Below are 16,068 nucleotides of genomic sequence, written 5' to 3' on the forward strand. Positions count from 1 at the left end.
TAAAAATGTAGCTATTCGCTCTTTGTTAATGTTAATGCATTAACTGGCGAGACATTATTGTAAAGTGTTACCTATTGTTCTTTATAATTCTTTAGCACTTTAATCTGTTTCAAATATTTGTTTACTTTATACATTTTTGTGTATTGCTTTATTGTATTTAAATGTTTGTTTCTTTTGTTATAAGAAAGTTTTTAAAACTGTTATAGTATGACAACACTCTTTTTGCAACTTTTTTTAAAATATCGTGATAATACCGTATACCGTGAAAAAAGCTTCAGCAATTAATCGCAACATGAAAATTTGATACCGGCACATGCCTAGTGTCCGTACACATTTCCATTTTCATTTTAGGCAAATATTCATGACCTTCCATGAAACGTCTGTGTGTGTAAAATAAGAATAAAATCCATATTCAAATGTCAAATCACAGCATATCTGAACTAATTAAAGACAAGCTCTGTGGTTTAAAACACAATAAACGCTGACACACCAGTGAGACGGTCAGATAAAACACTGACCCTAGCAATGGATGAACACACATCAATGGGAGGCAACAATGATAAATAAGTGAATAAAAGTGTCCAGTAACACTGACAGGAGCTTCACAAGGTGGCAGTGCCAGAGACAAACTTTAGGAACACAAAACTGTGCAACTAAGAAGATTTTACAACAGCTTTGCCTCCTATTGACCATCATCTCACTGGAAAACCGCCAGTCATTGACAAGATAACGGCCCTATTTGAGTTCCCCAAAAACAGCCGAGTTTATGTTTTAATTTCTGCAGTTTACACCGATACAAACTGCGACTGCCAGACGTTCCCCAATGCCAGGGTCAGAAATGAACTTTTCCATGACGGGGCTCCTTGCGATTGATTTCCAGGAGCATTTTATTCATTTATAAGTGCAGTTTTGAATGATTACCTGTGTTGTCGTTTGTCAAATACTTCAATGTAACCAATGACTTAAATCAATCAGAATACTATATAGACTTTTAACAATAACTAAAGCCATCTTTACACTACAAAGGTGGAACAGAAGCTGCATCTGAAATAGCAGAAATGTTCATTTACAGACGGTTTAATGTTACTCAAATTATAAAATGAAAATTTATGTGGCGAACAGCGAGGCAGAGGGACCGTGAGGGCGGGACGAGGCGGCGCTCATCAGGGAGGATGAGCGCCAGCTGCGCGCCGCAGCGATCTCGGCCCTCGCGGAGGAGTGAGGGACTATAAAGGAGGAGCGACGACAGTGAGGGACGAGAGAGGACCAGGCCTGGATTTTATGTTGTATTTTATTTATGTTTTTTTATGTGTTGCTGCAGTCGACCGTGAGGGGCTGCAGCTTATTATTTTCATTTTGTGTTTATTTGTATGTAGGCGACAGTCGTCCGCGAGGTGCTGTCGCCGCCATTTTAGTTTGTGTTTGTTTAATTAAAAGTTATTTTGAATGTCCGCCGGTTCCCGCCTCCTTCTTCCCGTACAAACAACGTTTACTACAGTGGTGCCGAAACCCGGGAGGAAGGAGGGACACGCTGTCGAAGAGCCCTCGCAGCTGAGGGGGATCGCGGTGCCGCGGAGTTCGGGCAGCGCGGAGGAGAGAAGTCCGCGAGCGGCTGCCCGAAGCGGTGGTGCTGGAGCGGATGAAGGTCGGTGGGACGGAGAGCTCGCTGCCATGCCCCTGGGTCGAGGTGGGGTGGCTGCCGTCCGTGAGGGGGCGAAGGAGTCCCCAGCGCTTGCCCGGAGCCGAAGCCTGCTGCCGTCCGCCATATTGGGGAGGAGCCGGAGCGCTGCCGTCCACCAGGTTGGGGAGGAGCAGGGAGCGCGGGACGGGGACTCGCTTCCGGCCGCCCTCAGAAGGAGGAGCCACCGCCGGCCACCAGGGGGCGGAGGAGTGTCGAGCCGTCCACCGGCCGTCCAGTACCACCGCATGGCACCGCGAGGAAGAGCCTCTCGGCTGGCTGAGGACCGAGCGGCAGTGTGTCTGGGAACCGGACCAGAATTTTTTTTTTTTTCTCCTCTCTCCACTCTCTCGTCTCTGTCGCTCCTCATGTTCCCCGCTCCGTTCTCTCACCTCGCTGTTCTTTCCCCCAGGTCCCGCGGCCGCCGTGATCGGCCCCCCCGGGGAGGGGGGGGGGTAGAGCGCAGGCTCGGGAGTACCCCCCGGCCTGCGAAGGGCGTTGGAGGTATGTGGCGAACAGCGAGGCCGAGGGACCGTGAGGGCGGGACGAGGCGGCGCTCATCAGGGAGGATGAGCGCCAGATGCGCTCCGCAGCGATCTCGGCCCTCGCGGAGGAGTGAGGGACTATAAAAGAGGAGCGACGACAGTGAGGGACGAGAGAGGACCAGGCCTGGATTTTATGTTGTATTTTATTTATGTTTTGTTATGTGTTGCTGCAGTCGACCGTGAGGGGCTGCAGCTTATTATTTTCATTTTGTGTTTATTTGTATGTAGGCGACAGTCGTCCGCGAGGGGCTGTCGCCGCCATTTTAGTTTGTGTTTGTTTAATTAAAAGTTATTTTGAATGTCCGCCGGTTCCCGCCTCCTTCTTCCCGTACAAACAACGTTTACTACATTATGCTATTTCAGATGCAGCTTCTGTTCCACCTTTGCTGTGTAAAGATGGCTTTTAAAGACGTCATATTCTGACCACACAGATAAAACAATCTTACAAAAATTTATTTGAATTATTTTAAAGGTGTCATGAATTTTATACTGTTGTCTGAGGTCAACTTATGACGTTTGCGTGGTTTTTACATTCAGAAACATCATAATGAATAAGTAATAGGCTATTTTCTAATAGGCTCTCTGAAGAAACGGTCGGTTTTGATGGGCGTGCCGCACTGAAGACATGGAAGTAAACGCCCACGGCTAGGATTGGATAAGATTTGCATATTTAATGAGCTTCAGCTCCTCTCAGTACATGTGGGGATTGTTTTGAAAGCGTCTGGAGAAACGCTCACAGGACTCGCAAAATATTTCAAACGATCTGTAACAATGCAAATCCAGTCTCGACCTGTATCTTGTTTACAATCGATTCCGTGGTGAAATGAAGCGAACAAACGCGCAATGTATTACGCACGTGAGCCGGAACCGGCATGTTTATTGCTCTGTAGCGCGACCCGTTTAGCTCCACGAGTCGGTGGGCGGGGCTTGAGGCGGTGCTTCTGCATCCTATTACATCAGTGATCGACATATTCAGAGATCTCTCGTTTTCTGAGCCTGGTTACAATAAAAGCTTTTTTTTGACCAACAAGGACGTTTTCAGCTCTGAAACTTACAGGATATTCTTATATCACGATTAACTTTTATATATCACTTTTAAAAGCTCAAAGGAAAGTTGATTTCTCAATTCATCACACCTTTAATGCTTTTTATGCATTAGTGAAGCCTTCATATGATCTTAGCAGCATGATGAGTAAATTATATTAACTGGAATAAACTGAACAGAAAGGGAGCAGAGAATGTGACCAATCGTGAGGCTGTACATAACTAGCACGAGTGTAAGCGAACGTAAACATTTATTCTATTACATAATTATTTTGAAACTAATAAATTATTTAAATTAATAAATTAAAACTATTAATAAAATAATTATGAAATGTATAAAATAAGTATATGCCAACACTTTTATATGACCTAATAAATAAATATAGACTGTAAGCATTGAAATAAATGATTGTGATTTTTTAAATTATTATTTTGTCAATCTGTTATTTTAAATCTTCCAGAAAATAAGATTAAATATATTTTTAAAGTGCAAAAACATAATTCATGCATTAGAGGGTTAAGAATAAATTCCATTATAAAATTCACAAAGTGACCTGTAGGAGACGCTCATTTGCAATCACGCCACCGGCCTCGCACCGTTCTCTCACGGCTCTCGTCCGCCCTGCTCGTCACACACAGAGACTCAGTTTCATGTCAGAGTCACGTATGATCTTACCACAGTGTCTCCAGTTTACAGTTTGGATTCTCCAGTCCAGCAGAGAGCAGCTTCACTCCCGAGTCTCCTAGATTATTCCCATCCAGATCCAGATCTCTCAGGTGCGAGGGGTTTGATCTCAGAGCTGAAGCCAGAGCAGCACAACCTTCATCTGTGACACCACAATAACCCAACCTGTAGAGAACAATGACACACATTAAGACTATCTCCAAAGCTAAACATGATCACTTAAACAAAATGAATAAATAACATAATGCTGTCAATATGAAATATATATAAATACTCATTAGTTCATGTTGTTAAAATTAGGGATGCACCGAATCCACTGGTTAAGGTTCGGCCGAATCGGAATCTGAATCTGAATCTGAATACCGAATCCTACTCCCATCCTCAGTCCATTATCAAAGTAAACACATTAAAAAAGAAAACAATGTCCACAGCAGTGTAGGGATGCTATTGACCATTTAACCGTTAACCGAAAGTAAGAACTTTGACAGATTAATATTTTTTTATGCATCTGTATGCGTGAGTGTGTGTGTGTGTGTGTGTGCGCATGTGTGACTGTGTGTGTGTGTGTATGTGTGTGAGTATGTGACTGTGTGTGTGTGTGTGTGTGTGTGTGTGTGTGAGTGAGAGAGAGTGTGTTCATGAGTGTGTATGTGACTGTGTGTGTGAGCGTGTGTCCGTGAGTGCGTATTTGTTTGTGAGTGTTTGTGTGTGTGTGTCTGTGTGTGTGTGAGACTGGGGGCCCTATTTTAACGATCTGAAACGCAAGTGTCAAAGCGCGAAGCGCAAGTAACTTTGTGGGCGGGTCTCGGCGCTGTTGCTATTTTCCCGGCGGGATAAATGGCTCTTGCGCCCGGCGCAAATCTAAAATGGGTTGGTCTGAAGTAGCTTCATTATTCATAGGTGTGGTTTGGGCGTAACGTGAATAAACCAATCCGAGCGTCATCCAACATTCCCTGTAAAAGCAGGTGCGCAAGTTCCATTATGGATTGCTATTATTATGGCGTATTTACCAGGCGCACGCCAGGAGCGGTTCACAGCCGAGGAGACTGATGTTCTTGTAAGAGCAGTGAAAGACAGAGAAGTTGTGTTGTATGGGGATGGGAAAAACCCACCCAAAATAGCGTCGGTTAAACAGGCGTGGGAGGAAATAGCCACAATTGTTTCATCAGCTGGCATCCCCAGGACGTCGCACCAGTGCCGCAAGCGCTACAATGACATCAGAAGACGGGGAAAGTCCAAGCTTGCCAGCATCAATCGGGCACGCCGTGTAACGGGAGGTGGATCTGCCTCTACTCAGGACCTGACGCCAGCAGAGGACATCGCTGCGTCCACCCTCACCGATTTTTTTTCCTGGTTCTTGACGGACAAACCAATTTGTTAGATGTCCTTATATACATATATGTCTTGCCAGAAGTTGCCACTATTGGGCAAACAGGTCTCCTTAATTATTAGACTACAATTAGCCTGAATAATTTGTAAGCTAGATTTATGCCTATTTTTTCACATCTTCGTGGCACACCACAATGATGTCCGTCATCTCATGTGTTAATATTTTTTAGTGTAACAATTTATGATTTGCAAAAATAACTGTTGCATCTGTGTAGATTACATGAGCAAAGTGTATGCGCGTTGTGCACGCTATACATTATGGTCAAGCATGCGCCCTTAAAATAGCATAATGAACAACGCGCAACGCGCCACTGACTTTAGACTAGGTTTTTTCTGGTCAGTGGCGCAATTGTTTAATGGAACAGCAAAATAGCACCAGGGATTGTTTGCGCCGGAACATGCCTCCTTTTTTGCGCTGAACCGCCCAGGTAGCGCAAGTTCATTCACTAGTTTAGCGACGTGCTTCTGTGGAGGGAAAAGCGCGCTTTGCGCGGGTGCAAAATAGGAATGACACATGCGTCGGTGTACAAAGTCAATTGCGCTGGGTGCAAGATAGGGCCCTATGTGTGTGTGTGTATGACTGTGTGTGTGTGAGAGACTATGTGTGTGTGTGTATGACTGTGTGTGTGTGTGTGTGTGTTTCACTTTCAAACACAAGTGAAGATATTTTTATAAAAACAGAGATTTCTGTCCCTTCATTTAAAGTCCATTCCTCTCAAACTTAAAAGATCAAATAATGTCATAAAGGCATCGCAAAAATAACCAATCAAGTGTCTGATCCAAATGTGTGTGTGTTAGACTGTGTGTGTGTGTGTGTGTATATATATGTGACTGTGTGCGTGTGAGAGACTGTATGTGTGGGCATGTTTTTGTGAAATATCAAGACACAAATGTGTATAATGACATGGGTATGACATAGGTATTACAAAAAGAGGGTGAAATATGAGGACGTTCCCCATGTCCTCACTTTTCAAAATGCTTATAAATCACACAGAAGTTTTTTTTCACCGAAAATGAACTGCACAGTCTCCTGTGAGGGCTAGGTTTAGGGGCAGGGTCAGTGTAAGGGGATAGAAAATACGGTTTGTACGGTATAAAAACCATTACGCCTATGGAATGTCCTCACATTTCACAAAAACAAACATGTGTGTGTGTGTGTGTGTGTGTGTGCAGAGGTGGGTAGAGTAGCCAAAATCTGTACTCAAGTAAAAGTACAAGTACTTACGGAAATATTTACTCAAGTAAAAGTAAAAGTAACAATCGTAATATTTACTTGAGTAAGAGTAAAAAAGTATTCGATGAGAAAACTACTCAAGTAGTTAGTTACTAGTTACTTTCGATCTGATTGATAAGAAGCGAAAACCCTGAATTTCAGGCTACTTGGAGAGCTTTCACACACACACCTCTCTGTAACACTTTACAATAAGGTTGTATTAGTTAACATTAGTTAATGTATTAGTTAACATGAACTAACCATGAACCACACCTCTGTTCAGCATTAGTTAATCTTTGTCAACGTTAGTTCATAAAAATCCAGCTGTTCATGGTTTATTCATGTTAGTTCACAGTGCATTGACTAATGTTAACAATATTTGAATAATGCATTAGTAAATGTTTAAATTAACATAAAGATAAATAAGTGCTTTATAAGTGCTGTTCATTATTAGTTCATGTTAACTAATGTAAGCTAATAATGAACCATATATATATGTGTGTGTGTGTGTGTGTGTGTGTGTGTGTGTGTGTGTGTGTGTGTGTGTGTGTGTGTGTGTGTGTGTGTGTGTGTGTGTGTGTGTGTGTGTGTGTGTGTGATTAATGGTTAAACAGTGTAAATTAATGGTGTGCTGGGCTAACTAGAGCTCTTCTTAAAACATACTTTGTTCTTATATTTTTATAAGTATATAGGCTATTCTTTAGGTAGGAATAAAATACAATACCGTTTTTATCTGTATGTATTTTCTACACTTCAGACAGGTGTCTATCTGGATTTGTGTATAAATGCAAGACGTCACATTAGGCTATTCAATTTGTTTCGTTTTGTGAAGAAAAGGATATGTAAATGTGAAGATGTGAACGTTTGTTCGTGGACGTGTGTTGTTTGGAGGATTCAAACGATTTGTCATTGCTTGCACAAGAGTGCATATGAGGAAAACACTCGGACAGTGTGTGAAATAGTATTATAATAAGGGAAAATTTCCCATAGTTACCAAATGACCGTTAATAGTGTTCAAATATAGGCATCATTGTGACACTTACCGCTACATGTTCTTTTCAGGGTAGAATTCTTGTATGCAGAGATGTCAGTTCGTTTTGGTGCACAGCATGCATCGCATTATGAAACTATTCTTTTTGACATCTTGGAGTGAAAACATAGTCTGAACTTGAGGCCACGGGCAATCTGCCTCCCGTAGCTCACACACATCTTCCTCTGCTTCGGCCATCATCTTCCGACTAAACGCGCGCTAATTATAAGCGGGTGATGCATAGCCACCTCTCGCGAAGCAGCCTCTCCAACGTTTCGCGAGACTTGCGAAAGTCATATTAACTTATTACCATTTGACAGTAACGGAGGAACGCCACCGAATGTAACTAAGTAAAAGTAAAGTTTTTTCACAAGAAATTTACTTGAGTAAGAGTAAAAGTACCCATCTTTAAATCTACTCTAAAAGTACAAGTTACACACAAAATTTACTCAAGTAAATGTAACGAAGTAAATGTAATTCGTTACTACCCACCTCTGTGTGTGTGTGTGTGTGTGTGTGTGTGTGTGTGTGTGTGTGTGTGTGTGTGTGTGTGACTGTGACTGTGACTGTGAGTGTGTGTGTGACACTGTGTGTGTGACTGTGTGTGTGTATATATATTTATAAGTGCAGTTTTGAATGATTACCGGTGTTGTCGTTTGTCAAATACTTCAATGTAACCAATGACTTAAATCAATCAGAATACTATATAGACTGTTAACAATAACTAAAGCCATCTTTACACTGCAAAGGTGGAACAGAAGCTGCATCTGAAATAGCAGAAATGTTCAGTTACAGACGGTTTAATGTTACTCAAATTATAAAATGAACATTTATGCTATATTCCTGAGAGGTCAACTAATGCCATAAAATCTCAGAATATGCAGTAATTTCGTCAATTTGCCAGGAGTGTGCTTGAGATAGCCTACACTGAAATGAATGGGGTTCAATGCTGGAACTATTATTGGTCACTCCATGACAGTCTATGGTCTATGGGAGTGGTAACTCTGTTTTTCAACGGCCAATTTTTTGCCAATGTCTTTCTAACGTGTTGCCAATTTCGTTTTAACGTGTTGCCAATGTCGTTCTAACGTGTTGCCAATGTCTTTCTAACGTGTTGCCAATGTCGTTCTAACGTGTTGCCAATGTCGTTCTAACGTGTTGCCAATGTCGTTCTAACGTGTTGCCAACGTCGTTCTAACATGTTGCCAACGTCGTTCTAACGTGTTGCCAATGTCGTTCTAACGTGTTGCCAACGTCGTTCTAACGTGTTGCCAACGTCTTTCTAACGTGTTGCCAATGTCTTTCTAACGTGTTGCCAAAGTCTTTCTAACGTGTTGCCAACGTCGTTCTAACGTGTTGCCAATGTCGTTCTAACGTGTTGCCAACGTCGTTCTAACGTGTTGCCAATGTCGTTCTAACGTGTTGCCAATGTCGTTCTAACGTGTTGCCAACGTCGTTCTAACGTGTTGCCAACGTCGTTCTAACGTGTTGCCAACGTCGTTCTAACGTGTTGCCAACGTCTTTCTAACGTGTTGCCAATGTCGTTTTAACGTGTTGCCAATGTCTTTCTAACGTGTTGCCAATGTCTTTCTAACGTGTTGCCCATGTCGTTTTAACGTTTTGCCAATGTCGTTCGAACGTGTTGCCAATGTCGTTTTAACGTGTTGCCAACGTCGTTCTAACGTGTTGCCAATGTCGTTTCAACGTGTTGCCAATGTCGTTTCAACGTGTTGCCAATGTCGTTTTAACGTGTTGCCAATGTCTTTCTAACGTGTTGCCAATGTCTTTCTAACGTGTTGCCAATGTCGTTTTAACGTGTTGCCAATGTCGTTCTAACGTGTTGCCAATGTCGTTCTAACGCGTTGCCAATGTCTTTCTAATGTGTTGCCAATGTCTTTCTAACGTGTTACCAATGTCGTTCTAATGTGTTGCCAATGTCGTTCTAACGTGTTGCCAATGTCTTTCTAACGTGTTGCCAATGTCGTTCTAACGTGTTGCCAATGTCTTTCTAACGTGTTGCCAATGTCTTTCTAACGTGTTGCCAATGTCGTTTTAACGTGTTGCCAATGTCTTTCTAACGTGTTGCCAATGTCGTTTTAACGTGTTGCCAATGTCGTTCTAACGTGTTGCCAATGTCTTTCTAACGTGTTGCCAATGTCATTTTGACATCTTGCAAAGTTGTTTTAACGATTTCTTAGAGTGTAGGCTAAATGCTAAAAACATTACCTATTCCCCATAATGCCACAGGGTATGGGCATGCGCAATTGCCCCCAACAATGCATGTTGCGTATGACAACATGCTACGAAAAGGCTCATCCACATTAAAGTAAAGCAAGTAAAACGTATTTTTTAATTGATATTGTTGTTATTTATTTATTTTTGAACAATTCTCATCATTCATTCCAATGACTTTGGCAACACATGAAAACGACTTTGGCAACACATTAGAACGAGTTATCATCTACGTTAGAACGAGTAGGCAATATGTTCTAACGAGTTGGTATTACGTTCAAAAGAGAGCGCAGTCAGAAATGTTTCAGTCACACTGGCAGCAGTGAGATATGATATGATGTGCTGCTGAGAGAATGTTTAAACTCAGGCCTGAGTGTGGGGGGTGGGCAGCTTCTCAAACTTTGTCCACTTTAATTCAGGTTTTTCTGTAACAGGGTCACTTTACACCAATATATTATTAATATGACCATATCTAATGTTTTAAACAACTAAATGCCTCAAAAAAACCATTCCATTTTTATTTTTACATATTTTTCACAAATGCTGAAATTCCAGAACCCTATTGCTCAAAAATGTAAATGAGAAACATTTTCAAAAAAATTTTTTAACACCAGATAAGTTATTTTGAATTATCTGCCTTTTATACTTTTGGACAAACTCTGGAGTGGAGGGGCGGCTGAGGCCTATGTGTGGGAGGGGCAGATTCTCAAACCTTCTTCAATATCAGTTCTTCTGACCAGATTAGGGGACATAAAATATCAATAATACACTATCAATATTTCATAAATACGATCTAAAAAAAAAGGATGTTTAAGAAATTTAAACAGGATGTTTAAGAAATGTTTTTGTTAATTTTCTAGTTTATATATGTTTTAGTTATTTTCTAGTAATATCTTTTGATTTGTGTTTAAACTTCCTCAATAAATAAATTAGAAAGTTAGATGTTGAATTCTGATGCTGTTATGGTGCGTTCACACTGGACGCGATTCGCGAGAGTGATTTACATATTAAGTCAATGCAGAGACGTGAAATGGCATTCTGCGGTGCGATTGAGGCGACGCGAATGACGCGAATTGAGCGTTTTGAACGCGTGATTCGCGCGAAACGCTCAAGTTGAAAAATCTGAACTTTGGCGGATATTTTGCGCCGCGTTAACCAATCACGAGCTTGCTCTAGTAGATTTTCTCAACAAAATCTATGTCAGCCATTTCACAACGAGACTGGAGCAGAAAAAAAGAGCCAGAGCCAGCGGCAAATGTGAGAAGGACTAGCCGAGGAAAGGCAGGTCTCGCCGGGTAAACGAACGCGGAATGCCCCTGATCGCCTGGAGCTCACCAAACGCCAGATAAAATGCTCAAATAGTCTCTTTTTATTAATTAACCACAGATTTGAGCTTTAAACAACTACATTATCGCCTGAAAAAGTCTTTAAACTACGTTTTGTCACACATTAATAGTAGTATTTTTTACAAAAAAAGAAGTCAAGTGACCAAGACGAGCTGGCTCATATAGGCTCATATAGGGCAGAAGCCCCTCCCATGACGCGAATTCGCGTCTGTTGTGTAGTTGTCACACGCGAATTTCACGCGCAAAGGAAGCGAGTAAACTCAAAATGTTCAAGCGTCCACCAATCGCGTCCGGTGTGAACGCCACATAAGACATGCTGAGCTGCTCCTGTGCGTGCTCTCCCCCGCCCTCTCGTGCTCACTCATGGCTTGTTAACCAATTTAGGATTCACCTGCACCGCCTGCGCCTCTCTGAGTCTCGGACTGCGACATCCACGATTTAACATGGACAGATTTAAAAAAAGACTTGCAACTTTAAGGAATCACCACCGAAAGTGTGAAGAGGAGTTTGAAAATGCTCGGGTGAGTGTTTTTTCTTCTTCTTTGCGCATAATATGATTTTAAGGTTCCTTTGTACAGTTTAATGAAACAGTGACTGGGCCCTGTTTAGTACAGGTTTAGTCCTGGTTTAGACCTAGTTTAGTCTAGGTTTAGTGCTGTTTTGTGATGTCAAGATTTCCATTTGTGCTGGTTCGGCTTTTAAACGATTATAAACTGTAGAGCCTGGAGCGTGTGCGCTTTTCCTCCTCTGAGGCGCGTACACGTGTCTGTGGCGCACGCAACACGCACTGCATGCAAAAAAGAATCATCAATACCTCAAAAAAGAAAACAGAACAAGCGTAGCACAAATTACATTTGACTTTTTTTAAATATAAATTTTCATTTAAAGGGGGGCCAGCTTCACTCAGCTGCTCGCTGCCATAGTGACTTCTGGGCTGTATGTATTTTGATATTTAGGAGCCAAAACATATATTTAGAGTAAAGAGAAATGAAAGCTTTAGCATAAGTTCTGCCGAGAAGACTTAATTGTCATGTCACTTTAACTTTATCACCAAGTGTTGGAATGGCTTCCTTTCGTGATTCGATATGGCTTCCTTCCCTATGAGGAAGAACTGTAGCGTTCTGGCTCATATAAAGGTGCTTTGCTTATTGCATTATAAAAATGCGCTACATATTAATAAATTAGTTAATCAAAACAAATATATATATGTATATATATAATATATATAGTAATTGTGTGCTTTTTTCTTCGCTTTAATTCAGTTAATTTCACTCTTCGTATTTTATTTAGCTACTGATATCTGGATACCTCTTTCTATTTCTAGAAACGTAGAATTTAGTGTTACGTCTCACTTGGTCCTTCCGTGCTAGGACGCCATGGCTACATTTATGAATAAAACAAATTGTATCTCGCTTGTACTCTCAGCACCATATGTCGGGTAAGGTTTGCATACTGATAGATTGTATATGTAAATCTTCCAGGCCAGTTCCTGTTTGTAAAATGAGCACCATTTGTCTTTAATGGCCCTTGTCCCTGTTAGGGGACAAGGTCGTCCATTCAGAGGTAAAATGCTGGTCACTTGGAAAGGGTCGTCCTCCGCCTTATTTTCAGAAAAATAGGGAATTACTTTCTAAAAGCAAAGATCAGCGCGCATTTACAGGTAAAGCTCTCAGTGAGCTGACTGCATTGTTCATGCTTCAGCTATTAACTTCACTTGCGAGCGGGCTAGCAGCCTCTTAGCAATGAGTTTAATAGTAAAACATCCAAATTGCAATGATCCTGTTTGTTTTCTCATGAATAAGCACAGAACACAACACTATCTGCCATTTCCAAAAGATCACAACTCCAAAATAAAAGCTTCCAGAGGATTCAAGCATTCAAGAGGATATAAAGTTTCACCATGAACTCTTATACTGTAATTTTAAGAAGGAACCTGTATACAGCATGTGTACATGATATCTATATTGTGATCAAAAATGATCAAAGGAGGGATTGATAGATTTTGTATGTAAATCTTCCAGGCCAGTTCCTGTTTGTAAAATGAGCACCATTTGTCTTTAATGGCCCTTGGAGCCCATGAGTGATTGGATTAGCATCTATGCATTTGAATGTCCCTGTTATGCTGATTGGATCAGTATCGATGGCAGGAACGTTTGGGGTGTGTAAGAACGATCTCCTGTGGGAGGTCCTAACAGTTTCCCTTTGTCTGAAGCCCTTTGTCTTCCCTGTATAAAGTTCTGTCTCAGAACACAGAACGTTGGGTTAAGATTGTTGAAGGGCGGCATGATAACATCGCTGCTGAAAGACTGCTACACTGCAAACCTTCAATAAATTCTTCTCCCCACAAGAACTCTGGTCAAGCTTACTTATTTTATGTATTGGAGAAATCTAATACATTGGCGAGCCACCCAAACGACTGCTCGGCCAAATACACCAAAATCTAACAATACAAAACATGGTTGACTTGATATTCAATAGCAGCAATAATTTAATTCGACCCGCTTACATAAAGATTGCATCGTACAGCATCTAAATCGCAGCACGGGAACACAATTATTCAAATCTTTTATGAATACAGTGAGCAGAGTGCACTCCCTTTATAAACGCATGAAACTGTCAAATGCTTCAGTTCAGATTAACTCCAGTGGAAACTGCTGTGGTCAATCTGACTACACCGGATCATGAATCTATTGCATATTCTACTATTCGTTGGTCAAACGTATGCACTAGAAGGCAGAATTAGCAGTAAACAAGCTCTGAACCATTCAATCCTGATTGAGTGTTTTCTGTGTTATGTAACGCCTCCAATTAGGCATTGCATTCAAGTGCTCAACAGACATTTACATTTACATTTATGATTTGGCGGACGCTTTTGTCCAGGGCACCTTGAATTGCATTCGGGGTTCACATTGGCATTTTTCAGGTCTTGCTTTCCCTGGGAATCGAACCTGTGGTTTGACGTTGCTGGTGCCACGCTCTACTGTTTGAGCCACAGAAAAGACATGTCTGTGATCGGTTACACTCGCATTGAATTCTATTGTGACTAACACAATATACAGGGGGGTAATTATAATGTTGACTGTTGACACAGTCTGCATATGCGTATTGATTCCTGGCTGCACCGCAAAAGGCGAGGTCTCTCGCAGTAAGTTTTTGTTTTCTTTTTTTCTCTTCACTTAAGCTGGCACACACGGTGCGCTTATAGACATTGTGTTTGTCGCTTTTCAGACTGCGATCCTGATACCACCCTGTGGGATCTCAGGGCATTTACGGCAGGCTGTATGTTAATCAGACGCACGAGGACTTGTCTGGAGTTTTACATAAACCATTCACTTAGCGAAATCATTCAGGCCAAAACTTTTATCATGGCGTTGGTGAACATGCCAACTAACTATTAAAGACATCAGATTTTATTCTAGGGTCAAAGGAATTTTTAGGATTGCGATATTGTCTCATACTGCCAAACGTGGCCAAAATCACACAGTATTATCCTGGTTAGGTTATCAAATTATGAATCTCGCTTTGATCTCTTTCATAGGTCCCGTAGCTGTGTCAGGTCCTATATAGATAGTTATGGTTTTAATAGCTAGTAAAGCTAAACCATATAAAACATTATTTTCCTTTTGCAAGGGCATCGTCCGGTGTTCTCAATCACATGCGCAGGTTATGTATTTGTCATGCTGTTCTGGGTAATTTTCTTTTGGGGGTTCTCTCAGCAGGTTGACGGTTAGATGGTGTTCTAACAAGATGTGAGCGGGAGCTACGCCCAGGGGTTTAGAATCCTCCTAACTGCAGATGGAAGGAAATGTGAACTCCAACTCACCTGTGCATGGGCCATTCTTTCAGATTGGTGTTGCTACAAACATAGTTCAACCCGCGGAGTTGGCATCCTCTACCAAGGTCTCCCTATCAAGAAGCATCTGAATGCGGGATTCCATGATGGTTAAGATGGTTTTCTTCAGCAATGCTCAAACCATCAGGCATGCTCAGTAAACTCTCCCATAATTCCAAAGGTAAAACATCAGGAAAGTTCAAAGCTTTTAATTGAACTCCTAACACTTTAATCGTAATCACTTCCACTTACACCGATATTCCGCTAGAAGCATGTTTTATCTGCCTTTTGGCTTTGTGTCCAAGGAAATTCACTTTAGAAACTAATCAGTTTGATTCTATTCTCGGTCTTTTCTATTCTGATCTTCACTTCTCACTCAATTTCTTTACTCTTTTCCTTAAGCATTCTAGTATGACTCTAAAGGTTCTGGTATCACATTAACAATTCTAAGATTAAGAATAATTTCTGTCCCTTCACTTCTATGGTTAAATATCTTCACGTTCGTCCTAAGACTTCTGACCACTCCCCCCGTATTTATTTTATCTAACGGAGCACCTCTCTCTAAGGCCTGGTTTCCGACCCACTTTTATACTGACCTTAAAAGCTGCAGTTTACCTCCTTCTATTCATATCAGACTTTCCTACAGCTACGACCATGGAAGTTCTAGGCATTTAAGCTACTGGGCAGATGGTGTTCTTCTGCATTCAAGTCTTATATAAGACCGATTCTAAAATCATCCTTGAAGCTCAGCAAGCTCTCCAGTAATGGTTCAGGTAAATCCCTATGCAACTACTGGTGGTGGTTTATTTAAAAAAAAAAAAAAAAAATTGTATGTGGCCCTGCAGCCTTGTCTCTGTGGTCTAACAGACCGTGTGGCCCGGCAGCCTTGTCTCTGTGGTTTATACGTGTTTTATAAAAAATAAAAAAAACAATAAAAATGTTCGCTCGTGTAGTACTCATCTACAAATTATAACATCAAGTTCGGTTTAATCATGGAGTGGCCTTTTTTAGCCATCAGCAGGCAGCGTTCCATGTTCACGCTTAACATGTTAACTCTTGTTCTTCTTCTTTGTA

General features: G+C 41.4%; 1 protein-coding gene across 4 annotated transcripts in view; it reads right to left on the reverse strand.

Annotated features, from left to right (window-relative positions):
- LOC307130036 (NLR family CARD domain-containing protein 3-like) overlaps positions 1 to 16,068 on the reverse strand; it is a 61,937-nt gene that overhangs the window by 5,853 nt on the left and 40,016 nt on the right. For all 4 annotated transcript variants that reach the window (XR_013816994.1, XR_013816995.1, XR_013816996.1 and 1 more), the window contains one exon: positions 3,944 to 4,117. Coding sequence is in view for 1 of the 4 variants with exons in the window: in XM_079822890.1 (XP_079679016.1) it covers positions 3,944 to 4,117 (174 nt within the window). In the remaining 3 variants the exon portion in view is untranslated. The remainder of the gene's footprint in view (positions 1 to 3,943; positions 4,118 to 16,068) is intronic.

Source organism: Gobio gobio, assembly GCF_949357685.1.
Source record: "Gobio gobio genome assembly, chromosome: 8".
Taxonomy (NCBI): Eukaryota; Metazoa; Chordata; class Actinopteri; order Cypriniformes; family Gobionidae; genus Gobio; species Gobio gobio.